This window comes from Scatophagus argus, chromosome 11 (genome assembly GCF_020382885.2).
Source record: "Scatophagus argus isolate fScaArg1 chromosome 11, fScaArg1.pri, whole genome shotgun sequence".
Taxonomy (NCBI): Eukaryota; Metazoa; Chordata; class Actinopteri; family Scatophagidae; genus Scatophagus; species Scatophagus argus.
The window spans coordinates 5,690,480-5,710,345 of record NC_058503.1 but is presented as its reverse complement, the minus strand read 5'-3'; the positions used below and the strand labels follow the sequence as shown (position 1 = coordinate 5,710,345).

Sequence of the window (19,866 nt, the reverse complement as noted above, 5' to 3'; positions counted from 1 at the left end):
TGCACAATTGGTCAAATAGGCAAACCTTCTCTTTTAATGTCATTTATACATACATGGTTATATTAATGGACATACTGAAACATACAACGTCTCTTATCTTTCCTGTGACAGAAAAACATATGCCGCTGGCCTCAGATGAATAAAATTGAATACAAAAGTCATTTACCTTTGGCCTTAACCAAAGTTACCGTATTGTTTATATCTTTTTAGCTTTCTATATCCTGTGTTGTCTTGTTTTTTTTACTTGAAGGACTCCAAAAAGGTTGCACATTTTTGCCAATTTAAATCATATACACAGGTGTCGGGTTTCTGTTTTTGTTTTTTTTTAACCCGGCAACCACAGCTTGACCGTTGAGTTACCTAGAAATCTGCAGCTTCTGAGAAATATTGGAAAAATACACCCCAAAAACCATCCATTTGAAACTGGTCTGCAAAAGACCCGAAATGTCCATTATTAATTAATAAGTAGCTGAATACTCAGAAAAGCACTGGTATGTTCCTTTAAGGGGTTAGTACCCACAGGCTCACATTCATGAGTAAAGAGTTGCAATAAATGTTCCTTTATGTGGAGCTGTGAAAGCAGAGACATGAACAGTCAAGGCCAATAATTTGTCATTTCTCTCCCTAATCTAATTATCAAACATCTTTGGAAAATATTTAATGTGGTTCGAACCTTAGAGGATTTCAACTTAGTTACCATCTGTTAACATTAAAGCACAAACAAGATAATCACAGATTTATATTTTCTCTTCAGCAGCAATTTGTGACATATTTCTGAGTCCAGTGCACTGACATTAAAAGCCAGGATACAGTAGAAAACAGTAATGGTGGGAATCAAAGCAACCATGCTCACTGGTTTCCTTTCAGTCCTGATACATGTATGTGTGCTGCCACTGATTAGCTTGACGATGATATGAGTATTTGCATGTCAGAAACATGAAGACAACACAGAATAATAAATAATCCCATAAAACACCTGACAACAGAGATCACACAAGGATCAGCAAGCAGTCTGAATCTGGTTAATTTACAGATTACAAAACCTACAAAGCCATAGGTGTACTATGGATTTAGGCAAACTGTGTGTGTATTTACAATGACCTCTGTAATGATATTACTTCTTAAACTGATGAGGTTTTCTTTAAACTGAGAGAACAAAACCTTTCGCCACACAGTTTGAAAGTGTCACAGATATGTCCCATATGAAAAACAGTAACATTCACATTATTTTTTATTCATTACCTTTAAATCGAATAGGATCAACGTATGCGCATTTCCTCAAATTTCAGACAAACATATTTTGTGTCTTTAAAACCTCTACTAGAATTTAAAGTTCTGTAGATCCAGACAGTATTTTCCTGCTAAGTTTGTAGTCATTCACCATCTTTATGAGGCTAAGAGGTTTGCCACATATGCACTTTTTCTCAAACTCTCCAGCAGTAGATATCCACATAGCTTGAACCTATATGTGTACACTGTTGACTGTAAATAACGATGGATGACATGAGAGCTCCCCAAAAGTAAAGCCAAAACATCTTGAACGCTCTCTTGTGGCTGGTTGCAGTATAGGTCATAAACCCATAAACCCATAAAACATGGTTTCTGACATTTTGGATAGTTCTTATTCACTGATGTATTAAGTGTTTATTTTTCTGAAAGATCATGATTGACAGCTGAGCTCTGCTCCTGACTGGATCAGATGGGTGTCTGGTCAGGAAAGTGATACAGCGGCACTACTGGCAGATCACTACGGCACAGACTCAGGCTGCAAATTAAGTCATCAGCACAAGATGGCCACACTCATACGCAGTATATTCTGGCTTCACTTTTGGGCAGTGGGGGGAAACGGAGACATGTCATTCATCTTTATACTGTAAGTGGTGCCCACCTGGGCCAGTGTGAATACAGAAGAAACATAACTTCAGTTTCAAACATTTATGACCTTTCACAAGCCTCCGATATAAACCTAGAAGATCAGGAATTGTGTAAATTAAAACTGCTTCCCTAAAGTCCTCTCTTTTGGTGGCTGATATGGGGTACATACATCTAGAGACTCATGTGAATGGCTTTTGTGGTAACATTCATGGACTTCATGAACAGTTTCCTCTGTGTCACATGGTTGGAGTACTACATTTGATTGTACTATTGTTACAGTCAAATGTAGTGATATAAATTTTACATATTCATACAGTAAATTATTTCTTCGCCTCTTGAAGATGACCACAGAAACACACAGGATGAGTGATGTAAAGCACATGAAACAAGGATCACCCAGCATCCAAAAAGCAGTAAGTCCAATGTCTGCCACTAAGAAAAGTAACAGCATTTAATGCCTCATTTCCACACAGTTTTAAATTATATCCATAATCAGTATAATGTACAGAGTCCACCCCCTAGTGTCCAACACAAGGAAATGCACTTCTTTGCAGATAAAAACACCACAGACATGGGAGAGAAGAATTTTGTCAGTTTTTTTCACTATCCAGTCTAATGGAATGTGTGCATGGGACATTACTTGAATAACAGACAAAACTGGCCACTAATGCATGATGAGGATGAACTATCAAGTATGTAGCTGGTTTTGTGAAATATTTGTGGAAAAGACATATGAACCATATTCATGCACTCTACATGTTATACAGCTAGCATGCTACTAATGTTAGTATGCTATACTAACAGTTTTAGTGTGTTTAATGTATGCCATCAAACTTTTCTCTTAGAGGAAAATGTATTACATTAAATTAGTTTACTAATTTGTTTTTATGTGTGTTTTTAAACACTTCAGAGACCATGGAAGTTCCCATAGGAATAAATGAACTTCTGTTTGACATATGTCTCCAAAGCTATGTGCAAACAAGGCATCAGAGCTGAAAGCATCCCTCAACATATTGCAGATATGTTCATGAGCGCCACCTACAGGCAAGAATGCAAGAATTTCTACAGTGGTGACAGTAGCACCATCTGCAGGCAGTGAATTACAACTGTAGTTTTACATAGCTGGTGTTGTGTCTGTTTACAGATTTAAATTTTCAGTTTTTAACAATAATAATAATAATAATAATAACAACAGATTGAAAAGTAAATAGACAAAAAATAAAATTAGAGAGTAGTAGAATATAGGGTCACCACATTTGGTGCTGAAAATATTAAAACTTGGTTGTTACTCATAACATACTTGTTGTTTACTCCTAAGAAATACTTTATCAACAGGTGACTCCAATATTATGGTGTTCTACATCCACAAGCTGAATTATAATCACTGTGATACTGATGTATCATATTTACGTGTTATTTAGAAAACAGGTGGTCAAGTTTCAAATTTAAATCATATTATAACACAGAGGAAAGAGCACATATGAAACTTGTTGCCTGTAGGTGGTGCAAGGGTCAGCTATTACTCAACATACACCACATGTAGAAGGCAACATCAACATGAACATAAACTGTTGCTGCTTTCTTTTCCTGTAGGTGGTGCAGGTTGGTGGGCAAAGAAATGCTTATATGTCTCCCTCTTGTGGAGAATCTACAGCCTGCAGAATGGAAACTACAACGTTTATGGGTCAAGTATGGTCCAGTTCCATGACGTGCTTCACATCTTTTAAAAAAAAAAACCCACTGGCATGTGCAGAAATGTGTTAAGGGTTAATGTTTTGTGAGTCTCCAGTATGAAAATGGCTGGAATGCATGGAAATTAAGTAAATTAGGTCTGTCAATTCATCACAAAGTCAAGTGCCTCAACCCCTCCCACACACTCAGATACGATACAGACATACACATATACATAAAGAGATCCCCCGCCTGACAGCTCCTTAACATAAACACCCACAACCACCTTGTGACCTTGTGTCAATCAAGGCCTTCCTGTTCCCAGGCTTCACTGGCCTGCAGTGTCCTCATTGTGGACGTGCAACAGCCACTGCTTGTTGTTGAGTAACTGTTAAATATTATCTAGATGACATTGATTTCTCTTCTGCGTGTGACTGCCGCAGTGAAACCATCACAGTTTGGTGAACGGAACTTCAAGCTGACTGTTGGTGACCCACAGACCTCAGGACACCACAGGAGTCATGTCCCATAGCTGCAGATAAACACGAGACATAATCAGTTTGTTGACAAAAACAGACGACACTGATCAACAAGACAATGAAGAGACATTTCTGCTTAGTCTCAAAAATTCTGCATTCTGGCTGCGATCATGGAAGAACCTGATGAACCACATGGGGGTTACTGGTGCTGACATACAGTATGTAATGAAATAGAACATATTCTGAAAACATAACTGAAGTGTGTATACCTCCACCAAGGCTCTACACTCTGTTTAGTTTATTATTTTAGAAACAGAAAAAAGGTGCAGGATTAGGATTAGGAAAGGAGCTGCATTAGGATTTTTGTAATACAATATTAAGTAGCTGTGGCTGACATAATAGCAAAAATGTACCTACCACCAGACAGAGAGCAACATGATCATCACATTCATGTTTTTGTTTATCTGATGAATGCAAATCCAGTATTCGCCCTCCTTTTGGTTCTTATTTTCCTACAACTCTTCAGAGAAAGATCTGATTCTTCAGCTGCTAAATTCTTTACTTTGTCCACCAGCAAGTCGCTAACAATGTCTGTCTGCTGTGTGGAGTGAATGTGTTCAAAAATCCAAGTGTTTCAAGGTTAAGAAATCCCTTTAAGATTCCTGGATCTGAATGAATGAATTTGTGTTTAATCAAATCACCATAAACTATGTGACACTTGATTTGACAGGTACCACACTAACAGGTAATACAACAGCATATGTACACAATATACAAGAGGGGTGGCAGTAGGGCCCCCCAGTCTTAATCATGCTAAATTAAAGACACAAAAACAAAACTAACATTCCTGTCTTTGTTTAAAACTCAGCCTTTCTAGGGGTGACCCCATTTATTTTGTAGGTGTTAGTGTGTGTACCTGTATGTCTTATCTAAGACTCATAAATAGAACAGATACTGTTTGCTCCCATGCAGACCTTGATAACCTTGTCGGTGCCAGAGGTGAGCAGATTTCCAGTGGTGGGCTCATAGTGCATGTAAACAATGCTGTGCTTGCTGTCATGGAAGGTGGCCGTGGGCGCTCGACTAGAAGACACAAAGGGAATGCCGGTTACTTTTCTATGTGAACGCTCCAAAAAGCTGGGAGCACAAAGGGTCAGTATATGACAGCAACAGAGGCTGATTGTTACTCACTCCTCATCAGTGATGGACTCGTGGCAGCTGTCACACACACGCACCTCGAACTCAAAGCCCATGAGGGGGATGGTGGAGCGTTTGGACGAACATTTGCCACACACTGCCTGGCCACACTTCCTGCAGTGATGCTGAGGAACAGAAGAGGACTTTAACATATCTGTTTTGATTATCAACGGTCTCATTTCTTACCAGGAGTAGCAGAGTTTTGGTCAGTGGTGGTCCAAAATCATTGTTCTGCAAGTCACACATCTTAGTTATGAAATCCTGGGTCAAGACCAAAATGTCCAAAATCCAGTCCAACTACCTGTTTCAAGTGCATAGCCAGTCATTATACACTCTTCACCAAACTGAATCCCATTTTAAAATTAAAATCAATAACTATTAACTATTAATCAGTAACTCTATTTTTTACTTTTAAACAAACTTCATTACTTTTCAGAGCAAACAGAACAAACGGTATAGTGTTCCCATGTGAATGTGATCATTTGAGGCATCATTTCTCTGCTGATCTGTTCCAACCAACACACCTTTTTCTGTGCAATGTAATTGGCTACTGCTGAAGTACAGAGCCTTTTTGCTGCACACTTATGTCAGTTTTGGGTTCTGGTGGAATATCAAGTCAAAAGGTGAAAGCGCATGTGAAGTCACAAGTCAGAGGCTAAAAATGGACGACGCACCTCCACTTCCTCCCACTGCACAAAAGTGAAGCTCTGATACGAGCGCTGCCATCTTCTACTAGTGACCTCATTTGTGAGCCAAAGTCTGTGCAGTAGTGATTGGGCAGTGGAGCTGCAGGATCAAGTTCCTGCCCATACACCAATCTGACTCAATCACAAGCAACACTCAGGTGTCACTCATGAACCCTTTTTATAGCATCAAATAACGAATTAAAACCAGACCTGTCAGAAGAATGAACACCTGAGCAAACACCAGTGCGATAAGAATTACCTAAAACGACATATAAAGTCACCGCATTGACACTTGTTTAAACACACGTACATGATCATACAATACTGTTGTTTATTTGTGCTATCATGATCATGTTCGTTCCTGTTTGTTTCCATATTTTCAAATGACTTAGCAATAAAAAGATCAAAGACCACTTTCACAGTATTACAACTTAATGTACATGGAAGTTCAGCTGAAATATCAGCTGAATTCTGCTTATTCTGCTGTTTTGTGCATGTTCAATGTTTTCCTTTTACGAGCAAATGAAAGAAAAACACTGACTTCATCCCAAGAAAGACCAACATTACAGTGTGTTGCTTCTTGCTACAGAATGTCCCTGAAGATTGCTGTGTAGTCAAAAAATGGCTATTACTGTATCCATAAACCGTGGATACACACACAGAGAGACCATAAAACAGCCGCAGGATGTTTGCTGCCCTCAAGTAAAGGCAGAGTTGTGTATTTTTCCTGAAAAGCTGTTAGAGATGAATTCAGGGTGTGGTGGAGCTACTCATAACTGACTCTACCAATCAAATATCTGATGTCTAAACTGTGATGTTACTTTTCATGTCTGATGGGCTTGTATAGAAGTGAAATGAATAAAGAAACATCAGGACAGTACCTGTCGTAGACCAATCTTCTTACTGTCCCACATCTGTTTGAAGTTCCAGAAGAAAGGCTGCTCACACTTCTGACAGGAGTCACTGTCCAACCACTCTGGGGTCTGTGCAAACATATTTTCATTAGATTTATGGATTTTTTGGAAGACATAGTGATTAAAAGAGTACTTCCACAGAGAAATTCTATTTGCAGCAGAGTCATGTGCTGAAACAATTTCACAGGGTCCCTAATACAGAAGGGGTGGACACATATTTCAGATTTGTCTTTGCAAAGACACAATAGCACCAAACCTGGCAACCTCACAGCAAAAAAGAGATTTCAGGATGCTGCGCACATAAAATACTCCAATACCAGCACTTAACTCTCCCTAAAACCCCAAATTGTTATTTTTACATTTCATGTATGAACTGAACAAATGTTAGTGGTCATGTTAGGGAGCTTCAGAGGTGTAAGTAGCTGTTATTACCTCCACTATTTCACTATTTTCGGTCTGGTTTGTTGGTTTGTTTGTGTGTCTGTCAGCAGGATTATGGAAAAACTAATGTCCAAATTTTCATGAAACCTGGTGGAAGGGTGTAGCAAAATTACATTTTGGAGGGGATTCAAATCACAGGGCAGAATTTATTTGCCACATGCAATAAGTAGAATTCGAACTAGTTAGACAGCAAATGAAGAGAGGGAGTGGCGTTTCATGGTAGTTACATTCTAAAGCATGAACTGACTGACACTTAAGTTCTAGAAAAAGCAACAATAATCGAGAATTTGGGCCAACTAAGAGGAACTAAGACATAACAGAACAATGCTGTGGTAACATGAAACTGGCTTGAGGAAAATAAAGATGCAATCAACCCCTAATAAGATTAGGGAGAGCTGACAGAGAGAGAAGTGAATGCAGCAGAAGTCTGTGTTCTTCTAAGAGTGGAAATGAAAGAACACTGTAGCAATCTGGTGACCTTTCACGGATGGATGATAATTTGTTCTGGAGTAGGAGGAACAGCAAACACCAACAACTTATCCAACACACTGATCTCTATCAGCTATGTGCATGTGTAAATTGGTACGAAAACACACAACATTTCCATCTTTCTCCAACCTCTCTCTCACCTCTTGTCTCGTCACGTCCATGTTCCAGATCACAATGCTTCCATCTGAGCTGCAGGAGATGAGCTGACGAGTGTGTGAGGCATAGCACAAGCCCTGAATCTTATCACTGTAGAGGGCATGCGCACACATGCACATGCAAACACACACACACACACACACACGGTTTTGTTACATCCTCTTAAAACCTTTATCACTTTATATCTGTAAAGAGGGATAGAGAGTCCATTCAATCTTTAATGGCAAAACAAGTTTTAAATCTCATCACTGATGCAACCTGGGAGAGAACAGAAACATACCAGGCACCAAATATTGTGCATACATTGTGACTGTTTCTATGCTGTCAACTCTGAATATAGTCATAACATTTACATAATGGAGACCTGTTGGTACCTATCTGTAACTGAAAAGGGCTCATTTGTTAAAGAGATGGCTTTTTGGTAAGCAAACATTGGTCTCTGTTACATGAATGTTGTGCAATTTCTCTGTACAAACACAACAGGGTCATTATGGGGCAAAACAGCAAAGCTGACTCAAGATTAAAAGTGGTTGGAAGAACAGTTTGCAAGAATGAGACGAGATGAAAAAAAGACTGATGGTCTGATGGATTGTTGTGAAGCAAAATTTTTGAAATCAAAATAAAGACTTAGAATATAGAAAATAGAATATAGAGTCAACACCTTTATGCTAGCTATTCCTCAGTATGTAATGGTTCATTAGACTGATGTACTTGCTGCGCATAAAATTTAGAGAACAACATGAAATAGTGCCATAACATTTATATAAGAAGGTGCATGTCTCTGCATTGAAAAAACTACAGAATTTTCATCATTCAACACACCAAAAACACTAAAATAGTACAGAATAAACGGCAAAAGAAAAAGACCATTACAGTTTATTAGCACAGAACCGACAAGTGTACGACTCAGTGTTGTCCATCCAGCTGAATATGGGACACATTCAAGAGTGGACAGTTGTGATTCTTACTTGTGTCCTTGCAGTTCGATGGCGGTGCCTTTGCGCCCTCCGATGTCCCACATGATAATGGAGTGGTCAGAGCTGCCAGAGAACAGCACCCTCTGGACTGGGTCCCAACACAGTGCCATCACATTACCTGGAGCAAAGCACAACACACACACACACACACACACACACACACACAAAGGCAAATATGTGAGAGATACCCATCAACACTAAGGCACACTCCCACACAAAGGTCGGTTCACAAGGACATACATGAAGGCTAAGGCCGGCACGTAAAATATCACCACAGAGTCCACTCAGAATTGTTTATGATTTGCAGATCACGCTATTCGAAGCGATAAATTTAGGAACTGGGCTGGTGTCCCCAGGGCTGACATGCACTGGTTCTCATAACTTGTTTCATTTAGTTTCAAAACTATATTTCTTCAGTAACTGATTTTGTGTGTTGACCCTAAAAGCTGATTATTTTTGAACTGATACTGTTAACATAACAAACTCAGTGAAAGTATCATCTGTTTACATATGGTTCTCTTTTTACTGTTGTTCTGATCTTTTAAATGAGAGTGAATGATTAACACCAGTCAGTGAATACCTGAATGTGACAAGAAAACCTTTCACTAAATTCAAGATTGTTATTGCTGACCCTGAACTTTTTCAGAATTAAAAGAAATAATTTCAGTATAAAGATTGATATAAAGATTTTCCTCTTCCTTTTTCTCTTATCCCTTCTGAAAAAAAGCTGTTCCTGGCTGAAAAAGTTGGAATTATTTAATACATTTAAACTATGTTGTACTCTTATTTGTAAAACCATGTGTAACATAGCTTTGAGCAATTTTATAGGTAAGTATAAGAAAATTCAAGTTTCTGTGGTTTGTATCCAGTAGCAGCTTCTCTTTCTCATATTGGCTGAGGTCATCAGCACCCCATGAGGCACATGAGGTAAAGATCCTTGTTCATTCTTGCAAACTCATTTCTGCAAAGGGTTGTGAGAGTATGAAAGTGCAGAGGCAACAAATGATCTGAGCTTCGACATGGAGCTCTATTTTGGGGATTTATATTCGTAGAGACAACATCTGAACAAACACTGTGCAGAAATCAATACCAGCTTGTAGCTCTGGTTGTGTTTAACAGGCTGAGGCTGCAAGATCCTCAGAGCTTCCTCAATGTGTGCGCTAGTGCTGCAACTCACCAGCACAGTCAGTATAGATCAATCTGTTGATTATATTATTGATTATTGGGAGACTGTGTATGCGTGGCGTACCGGTGTGTCCCTTGAAGGTGGTGACCAGGCTGCAGCTGTCCTGCTCCAGCTTCAGTATGGTCACCTGACCAGACTGGTCCCCTACAAAGGCATGTCTGGTCTCCACATCAAACCTGGGATAAGAGTGAGGTCAAAGAAACTGTGTCCTGCATTCATTTGGATTTTTGTCTGTTACTGGACCAAAAACACAGACCAAACAAACAAAAAACATTTGCAATTTCAACGCAACAACTAATTTTCACAGTGAACTGAACTTGCATAAACTATACAATGTAAGATCTAAGTCAAAACCCTCAGCAGTGGCAGCAAAGGCGTGTGTGTGTGTGTGTATGTCAGTGGATGACTCTTTGCTCTCTCGCTGGCCATTTAGCCACAGTCCTCTTCTGACCTGGTTAAGTCACTACAGACCAAAATCATTACAACACTGTCTGCATCATAGAAGAGAAAGCAACGACTGTGCAAGGAATAACCTAAATATCCCACCAAAACTAAACCCTTCTGTCTTAAAAACCAAAAATCATTATAAGGCTAAATACAGCAATTGGAGTTTTCAATTTTCTCTCTATGCAGTATACTGTGTCAATACCAGTGAGCACTGATTGGGTGATTTACAAGTGAAAACACATCCCTCTACCCCAATCTAGACAAATTAAACATTAACAATAACTGGGAAATGAGTAAAAAAGCAAATTAATTGGAAATTTTCACGTGTGATGAAAATAACATGTGAATGTTGCAAATAAGAAATGTTAACTGTTAGGACTTCCCCAATTCCAGTGAAATTGTAAGCATAAAAAAACATAATACACTCAAAACACAGCAAACGCATCTCTGCTGTTTATTTTAGACTTGCTGTACTTATATATCCCAAGGTCACATTTGCTCTGCCTGCAATGGCTCTCCCCTCCCTTGAGAGGGCCTGTTGAGACAAGTGTAAACTGCATTTCAACCTGTCACCTTTTGCTGATTACAGACACAGCACTCACGAGCTTCTCTTCAGTGTGGCTTCTCTTTAAACAGTCAGGACAAGAACAGCCCTTATTATCACATCTGAAGTCACCCCAAACAAAAGCATGTTTCTGTCAGTGCTCAGTGTCTCTACCTTCACTGATTTCTTGCCATGCTAACTCCACATGTTAGCACGTAAAAGTTCACAAGATACCATCAGTCTACTGACCTCATGGCAGGCTCATTGGTATGGATCAGTGTAGCTGCTGAGCACTCACAGCCTTTCATCTGGCCTTTACAGGAACCTACTCAGACCGTTTCCTTGACAACAGCATGACTGATGCCTATTGTTAGCCATTAGTACAAACTAAGTGGAAGCTACTCTCAATTGCCCTGTCTTGTGTTGCTGCAGCCCTAAAATAGACTGTGTTGTCATAATAAAAGGCAGCGATTTTTCACAGTCCAAAGCCCCAAAGCTGGCTTGTCACTTCCCACTTGGTTATGTCCACTCCACTCCATTTAGCAGGAAGCTTAGTTGTCAAGTTCATTGAGCGTGCTCTAAGACCCAAGGAGCCAACAAATCAAGACAACAGAATTGGGGGGGGGGCTTAAAAGGATACTGTAGTCCTGAAACCCATGCGGCAGTGCGATACGTCCCCAGCTGCTGGCCACTCTCTGAGCAGTGCCAGGTGAAGTTTTTGTCCTGGCTGGTGCTCAGAAGCCACTCCATCTCCAGCACAAACAACACTACTGTCACTCTGCCCTGATGGGCTGCAGGCACAGAAAAACACAAGATCAATTGTCACACTCACTTGAAATCTTGGGAAGGATGGTGTCAACAATTTCAAATCATAATGAACATATTTATTGTGCTTAAATGGCACAGAAATACACATTTAAAACCCTTTTTACAGAAGCAGAGGACTTTTGCTACAGCACAGAAGAATGGTAAAGCACCACTACCTTCTATAAGGAAAGATTTATCCGACAAATGAAAAGAAAAGTGACGCTGGTGTGGAGATATTTGAGATCTTTCAAATATCTGTTGCACAGTATACACAGCCACACAAGACACATATCCAGAAAGGTCAACTTTAAATATTACTCTAAGACTCAATTTTTCCAAGGCTTGTGTGTGCTTTCATGCGATAAAAAACGCAGAATGTAGTTGAGGCTCTAGAGGAGGCATGTGGAGATCGATCACTGGTGCTCGGTTTGAGTTACTTCAGAGTGAGTTACACTCAAAAGAAAGGAATGACTTATGAACACCAGAGAACAAACATTCCTCAGGCTGCAGAGGTTTTAAGGTATTAAGAACAGAATTGAAGTCATGAGCACAATGGGGGCTAGTAACATAATTTAAAGATACATTTGTTGTCATGCATGAATGTGTGATGCAATGGAGGTCAACACTACAGTATTACATCTAGGTTTTAGTTAGTTTAATTTAGCGTGTTTAAGTCCAAGTATTTAAAAAATGGCAGGGACAATTAAAGCTTTGATTTTTTTCTTTAACTATTCTTGTGCCAGTTCAAAATGTTCTTCAGAATAAGCTCCAGGTTTCAAAACAAACGACAATGGTATTTTTTTAGTTCTCTTATAAACATGTGTGATACTACTTGACTCACAACCTACACACGCAAATACACTCTTCCGGTCTCACCCTGGTAGGTCCGTGCTGGGGTCATCTTATTGTAGTCTTCTGACAGGATGAACTCCTGAAAGACAGGAAGCACAGATAAATATTCACACTGACTCACTAGTGTTTCGAAATTTTTTTTAAGGGTCCTAAATCTAAAAAAAAAAAAAAAAAATATGTTAAAATTTCAGTATGTAAGTGGTAACAGATTATATATGAAACACAGGCCTTCCTCCTGCAGAGAGACAAATACTTTGCACCTTCACTTTATTAAAATGTAAATGCAAATTACTTTGTTAAAAAAAAACTGTAGGCGTATGCATATGTTTGTAAAAAGAAGAACAGTTGTACAGTCTGACAGAGTGATTTCCTCTCAGACCAACACCATTAATAAAACACTTGAGAGAGCTGCAGGAAGTGTTAACGTTGTTTGAGATAAAAATCCTAGAGAATGGGTTATTAAATTCAGAACGGATCACGCTCTGAGCAACAAGACCGTTCTTGGTATATTAATCTGCCTATTACCTCATGAGCAAATTTAACATTTTGGCTCAAGGGAAGTAAAGGTCACAGTATTATTCTCAAAAGAACTTGAATAGCTGCATCCCATTTCATGATAGTTTAGTCATTATTTTTTTGAATAGCTTGTCAAGGACCACAGCGTCACAGAGAGCATTCAGAATAATCCTCTGAGGACCTGGTCAAATTTCATGACCAAAATGCTGAATGAACAAACAGAGTGACCAACAATGGCAACCTTCAGCCACATCAATGTTACTCTGAAACTTTATCAGAGCTGAGAAATGTTGTAATTCAATATACATGATTTGGGTATTAAGTGGGATTTTTTTGAGCCACGCAAACAGCAAGGCTCCTACCTCGATACCTGCTGAATAGACTGCCCTGAAATTATTTTAAGACATTCTCAGTGTCCAGAGAAAGTATCCTACAGATTTAGGTGATCCCTTGGCTTTTCATTAAGTGCCACCATCAGGTCTCTCAACAACTGTTGTCTCAAAAACTCTAAACACAAAAGTTCACCCAGGAAGAATTGGTCATCGCTTGGCTGCTCAGCTGGTACTATCACCAGGTCACATTTTTCATGTATAAAGAATGTAGTCACACACATGACACATGGGCGCAAGACTACTGGAAATCAGCCTCAGTGAGCATTAGGATCTAAATTAGGAAGTATCTAAGAGAAGTGAGCCACAATTCTGTCCTTTCTGAAAATGACAGTGCTGCACCATCTCCACGCAGCTCTGTACAAGACAAAATTCAGAGGCTTCCTTTCTCTCCCAGTGACACAGTGACTCACAGTGATCTGACAACACTCTCTTTCCAACTGAATAAACAAACTCACTCAGAACATTCCTGCTACACTTGCAGCAGCCAACACTTTCACAAAAACATATACAATTAGAGTTGCATTCCACTTTGTGTGCCAAAAGGCAGATGGCAAATATCACAAGATCTTCCTGTCAACATAGTGAAGATAACACAACCTACTGGAATGACACATATCCCTCAGGTGACTGCTACAGAAACGGCATGAAAAGCAAGCAGTCTTCAGTGAAGTGAGGACAAGGAAGTAAGGCCAGAGGGTTGTGTCTGGAGGGGATGCAGCGTGTTGGTTAGACTTACACAGATACTTCCAGTATCCATCCCCACAGACAGCCTCCTGGTCTCTGGGTTAAAGGACATACAGGAGCACAACGCTGGAGACAAAAACATACAAGAATAATAGTGAACATTCTGCCTGTGTGTGTGCGTGTTATTGTTATTCTGGGAAAAACTTACATGTCTCACATGTTTCTCACAGTTTTATAAACAAATTGGAACACTTGCCTATAACAAAATCATTCTTGACCTTGGAGGGATTTGTTTGACAAAAAGTATGATTTCAAGGTCAACATACAAACTCAGTGGATGAAGTTTGCTACGGTGACTGAAGTTTCAAACATATTCCACTGTGCAAAAGAATGAGATTTAACTGAAAGCTCTGCAAAAGTCACAGTAATGTGTGTCATTTTCTTGCCATTAATCAGCAGACATATATGCCGAAATCTGCTGATATCAACCAGAGCCTGGTTCTAGTACTGCACATGCTTCATGAGTTCTGATTCAAAGTGCATTGTTGAGCTTGATGTGCGTCACCTATCTGATGTGATCTACAAAGCTTCATTTTGGCTCTGTTGTTAGTGGAGTACTGGAAGTCTGCATCTCTCTGAAACAGTCTTTTTGGCATGGTGGTACAGTGTAGAACACTGTCACCTCACACCAAGATGATTCTGGGTTAAAACATTTGAACTCTCTCCCTTTGAGTTTCCTCCAGCTTCTTACCACAAGACACGCAGGTGCAGTTAACTGATGACTATAAACTGTCTGTAGGTACGAGTGTGAGCCTGAATGTTTGTCTGTCACACTGTCTCAGCCCTGTGCGTGATTGGCGACCTTTTTTGCATTGCAATTTTCATATACTTACAGAGCAGCAGAAATGGTCTCTGCATTTGAATTAGCAACGTCAGGGCAGTAATCTGTATATCATCTATAATGCAGCAGGGTTTCTGTCAACCGTTTAACCACTTTGGATAACAGTGTGCTGTCGCAATTTCCTGGATATATTGGTCGAGGTTTAGAATAATAAATGTAGGACCAAAGTCCCTGCAAAATGACCTCAAGCAAAAGTTTCCAGAGCACAGCAAACATAAAAAAAACTGTGATGAAGCACATATGCCTTTATGGCCAAAGAACTCTGAATCTAAACTTCATTTAGGAATCAATTCATTCTGCCTATATGTTATCAAATTTTAAGTCATTTCAGTCAAGATTTTGACTCAAATAAAAAATGAAAACAAAGGTTGATTGCCATAAGAGTAAACCCTGAAAGTAGTGATTATGGTATTGTCTTTTGCAATCTAACTTCAGTTTTTCTATCAGTAAACTTAAGTGTTAAACATATGCAGCCTCCGGTACTGCTTTTGTAAGCTAAAGATCTTGCTGATGGTAGCACGGGATTTCCTTCAGTTGCACAACTGGAGGGAAACAAGGAGAAACAATGTCACAGACATGCAGCACTGCAGTCCTGAAGTGAGGAGAGCAAGTGATGAATGAATGAGCTTGGACGCTGAATCTAATTTCAGGAGCAATTAAACTCCATGCTTTCATGTCATTCTGAGAAGTGGACTGTGGACTGTGTAATTCATTATGTACATGGTAATGAGGGGAAAACGCTCACACAGTATGAGAACAAACACAGAGGAAGAATTAACAAAAATAGGAATCAGCAACAAGCCTGTTCCAAGGAGCAGATGTCAACTTTTCTGGCCAAAGTTACATAGTCATACCCACGACTAATTTGATTACACTGAACAACAATAACTGGCTTATTCAGTCACCATCTTTGTTTCAAGTTATGGCATCTATCAAGCAGTTACAAACAGTATGTACACAAAAAATAAACACATATCAGCAAAAAGTAACCAGAATACTCACATGACATTGTGTGATAGACACTGGGCCAGTACTGACCACTGTCTCTCTTCAGCCATACCCGAATCGTCCTGTGAGGTGAAACCATGACACTTTCATTACTGAGAGCCCACAAGGCATCTCAGGTGTAAAACTAAATCCTCGATGTGCTGCATTTTCCCGTCACTCTGGGCTGTGGTTAATAAATTCAAGTCAACACTCCCATGGTAAGACAATAAACACACCCAACATCATTTTGGATGAAATGTAATTGTAATAAAATTATCTTACTTACAGATTCACATGTACTCATAAATGAGTCTATCTAAGTGATTAAAGAAAACCTACATGTAATGGGTACAGTAACCGGGATGACACAGGCATTACAGGACATACAACCTTTGAACACGCAGAGCCACACGCCCACCCTCAGGCATTTGCAGATGTCAATAGATTGGATACACACACACACTTGACAACAAAAGTAGACAGACAGACAGACAGACGCACACATCCCCTGGGCAAGTGTAAAACTGGGAGAATGAGGGCAGATCTACTAGCCCCAAACCTGAGAAACTTTGTTCTTTAAGGCAAAATTATGCTACAGTGGTTCATAAACTGTTCCTGGCATGCCCCCGTTCAGAGGCTTACAAAAGTTCAAGCACCCCAACTCACATCTTCTAATCAGTCATTAACTTTGACAGGGGAAGCAACTAATAAGGATCCAAGATGAATTTTGGAGAAATAAAGGTCAGCATGACAGCCACAGCAAACTCTTGTTAATCATCTAACTCCTTCATAATAACCAGCTAGCTAGTTACCTAACGTTAGCCACCACAAACAGCCAGCAGTTAAAGGATAAAATACCTTTAAGATGGTGCTGATCTACATGAGTCATTGGTTTAAAAAAAAGAGAGAGAGGGAATACGGTCGTTAACCAACATAATAATGCGCTCAAATGACTGTCGGCTGACCCATGATATGTGAGGGGTGTTTTCTTCTCTAACCATAAACGGTTGCACTGTTTCCATACAAACAGCTCTCAAATTATTAAACCAGACCGGAGCATGAGCTCAATAAGCGTCCGAGCGGAAAACAAAACGAGGTGGCCCACAGTTATAAAATGTGAATTTGGAGCTCAATTTGTTATATAGCCGCCGTGCAGCTCAAAGCTTACCTGTCCTCAGACACGCTGATAACACCGTCTTCCTTGGGAATGATGACCGCAGCGCTCACAATATCTTGAAAAGCCTCGATTTTGCTCAGTAGACATGGCTTCCGTGCTTGCGGCTGCGGCTGAATTTCGGCCGCCATGGCTTGGTGGTGCACAAACCTCCGTGTACGGTTCTGGCTCCGGGAAACATAACCCAACCCAGTCCGACGGCAGAGACTCGACTAAGAGCTGCTAGCTAGGTGTCAGCAGGGAGCACAAGGTGTTGTGACGGCTACTGGAGATGCTGCCAGTCAGCTGACAATACAGACACACACTCGCCTACAGCAAGAAGGCAATCATTTCCCCTTAAGAAAATAAGACTTCCTGTCAATGATATACAATGATATTTTCAAAATAAAAGCGTCACCTCTGAAACGCAAACATTACATCAACTTTCACATAACATGATTAGGTTTGGTGGTAATACAATGAAATATGGACATAGTTTATAACGTTTTAAAATGTCATGCAGCAGAATATCAAATGAACAATGTTATTAAATAGCAGCTCATTATTATTATAGATTTCTAGAAAGACACCCTTCCGTGAAACTTTTATTAGCTAGAGTTGGTGAGTTTAATATTAGAAGAGACACATTTAATGAGTTTTTATGCAAATATGTGTCTGTTGTGCTAGTCATTTTGTCTAATGTAAACCCAAACTAAACCTAAACCTAAACTCTAAGTCACAAAGTAACAGCTATGACAGTATCCCACTCAATGTATTATACATGGCACATGCAGTCGCTACGTTTAGGTGGTTTTAGGCTGAAGACAAACAACCTGAAATCTCTGACGTTAGTTCTCGTAACTTCACACATTTTACTGACGGACGATAATCAAGACTCTTCTGACAACAAAACATGACACTTCCGGTTGTGATTTTGTACTAAAATTCTTATGTTTTGTTTAATCCAAGCAAAGTGTTAACATGAAACAAAGACTTATATTATCTTTAAGGATATTTCAGGGTGTTGTGTTGATATCAACAGGTTAAACAATATGACACTGGTCCCATCGTCTGAAAACACCTCAAGTAACCCACTAAACACAACGGAAATTTTATTCCGGTTACAATTTGAGTGGACTTCAGAATAAAGGTATTTAACAAGCAAGGTAGGCGAAAGTAAGGTGTGAAAAATAGTACGTTTTTTATGATGTTTTTTAAGGTCAGGATGTTTGGACCAACTATAGTAGGAGAACAATAGAGAAACAACTACACTTGTAGCACATTTATAAACATTAAGAGAACAATAAGATGTCAAAATAATAATTAGGACATAATTGAGGTTAGTTTGTTATAGTTATGTACATGTATGTATTTTCATGGAGAAATTGTCAGAACCCTCACAACAAGTAAAGTCCATGCCTACAAAAAACAAAAACACTGTTTAACATCTCAAACAAGAATTGTGATTCAATTTTCAAACTTCTACGTTTGTAATTTATTTACAGAGACACTATCAGCAAAAAATACCTGCTTTATCAATCAAAAGGTGGAGCTATGGCGATATTGTATAATGATACATATATATATATATATATAATTTGATAGTTTTATAGGGATGTCAGTGGTAAAAGATTATATAAAATCTTAAACTTCAGTTTACCAGAATGTCAGTACAACTGCTGTATGATTTAGATCGCATTACTGCAGACACTTAAATAACTTTATTCTGAAAAAAGTGTCAGTGACAAACCGGAAAATGAACGCTGTGTCTGTGTGTGTGTGTGTGTGTGTGTCTCTGTGTGTGTGTCGCTATAGAGAACTCTGTCAAACAAGAAGCAATGGACCTTCCTCCTCTTTACTATCGTCTGCCACCGGATGGGTTCCTCTTATTTTTGCGGAAGTGATGATATTTTTCAAGGAGCTACATTATATAAATTGTATTGCACAATCGTATATATCTGACAGAGTGTCATGTGACATAAAGAGCGATTCTAACAGCTCGCATGACGGGTATCACTTCAAATAATTAACTGTGTGGTGAAATAGTTGATACATCTTATCTCGCATAACATGACAGAACTGATAGGAGACAACATCAGAAGTCTGCCCAGTAGTTCAATAAATATCACTCAATACATTTCTTTTTAGAACAAAGCAGTTTTAATGTATTGTTTTTAGCAAATGATGTAGCTTATTGCGCAAATGGGAAAGAAAGAAAAAGTATAGCCATCTTAGAGCTGCAGGGTGTGTGAGTGCATGCGCGCGCATGTCAGTCCCTTGCAGCTACTATTCAGCCAATCTGTCTTCCTTCAGAACGTTTTGCAGAAAAAAGGCTGTCTTTATTTGGTCGTCACATGAAGACAAACTGCTATAGTGTCAGCAGTTAGTGTCTGTGTATTCTTGGTACATTCTTAGGTTCATATATCACTTGCTTTGTTGTTTGATATTGTCCACCGCTGCCTTCAGTTTTGTGTCTATAGTCTTCATGGTTGTCTTTCACAGTAGCCCACGC

The 19,866-nt window shown here is 39.3% G+C and overlaps 1 protein-coding gene across 1 annotated transcript; it reads right to left on the bottom strand.

Moving 5' to 3' along the window:
* Window positions 1-2: 2 nt before the first annotated feature.
* wdfy2 (WD repeat and FYVE domain containing 2) lies at window positions 3-17,713 on the bottom strand. The gene is made up of 12 exons (XM_046403803.1): window positions 17,370-17,713; window positions 16,217-16,284; window positions 14,366-14,439; window positions 12,746-12,800; window positions 11,703-11,853; window positions 10,135-10,247; window positions 8,877-9,003; window positions 7,893-7,998; window positions 6,790-6,891; window positions 5,217-5,347; window positions 5,000-5,108; window positions 3-4,078 (listed from the first exon to the last, which is right to left on the bottom strand). Exons 1-12 carry the CDS (start codon window positions 17,504-17,506, stop codon window positions 4,049-4,051), a joined length of 1,203 nt encoding a protein of 400 aa, XP_046259759.1. The 5' UTR covers window positions 17,507-17,713; the 3' UTR covers window positions 3-4,048.
* Between the last annotated feature and the right edge of the window lie 2,153 nt (window positions 17,714-19,866).

Coding starts and splice junctions, on each gene's coding strand:
- wdfy2 (XM_046403803.1), bottom strand. CDS start 17,506: ATGGCGGCCGAAATTCAGCCGCAGCCGCAAGCACGGAAGCCATGTCTA. Junction 7,999..8,876: donor ATCGAACTGCAAGGACACAA/GTAAGAATCACA, acceptor TGCCCTCTACAG/TGATAAGATTCAGGGCTTGT. Junction 5,109..5,216: donor GAGTCCATCACTGATGAGGA/GTGAGTAACAAT, acceptor TGTGTCTTCTAG/TCGAGCGCCCACGGCCACCT.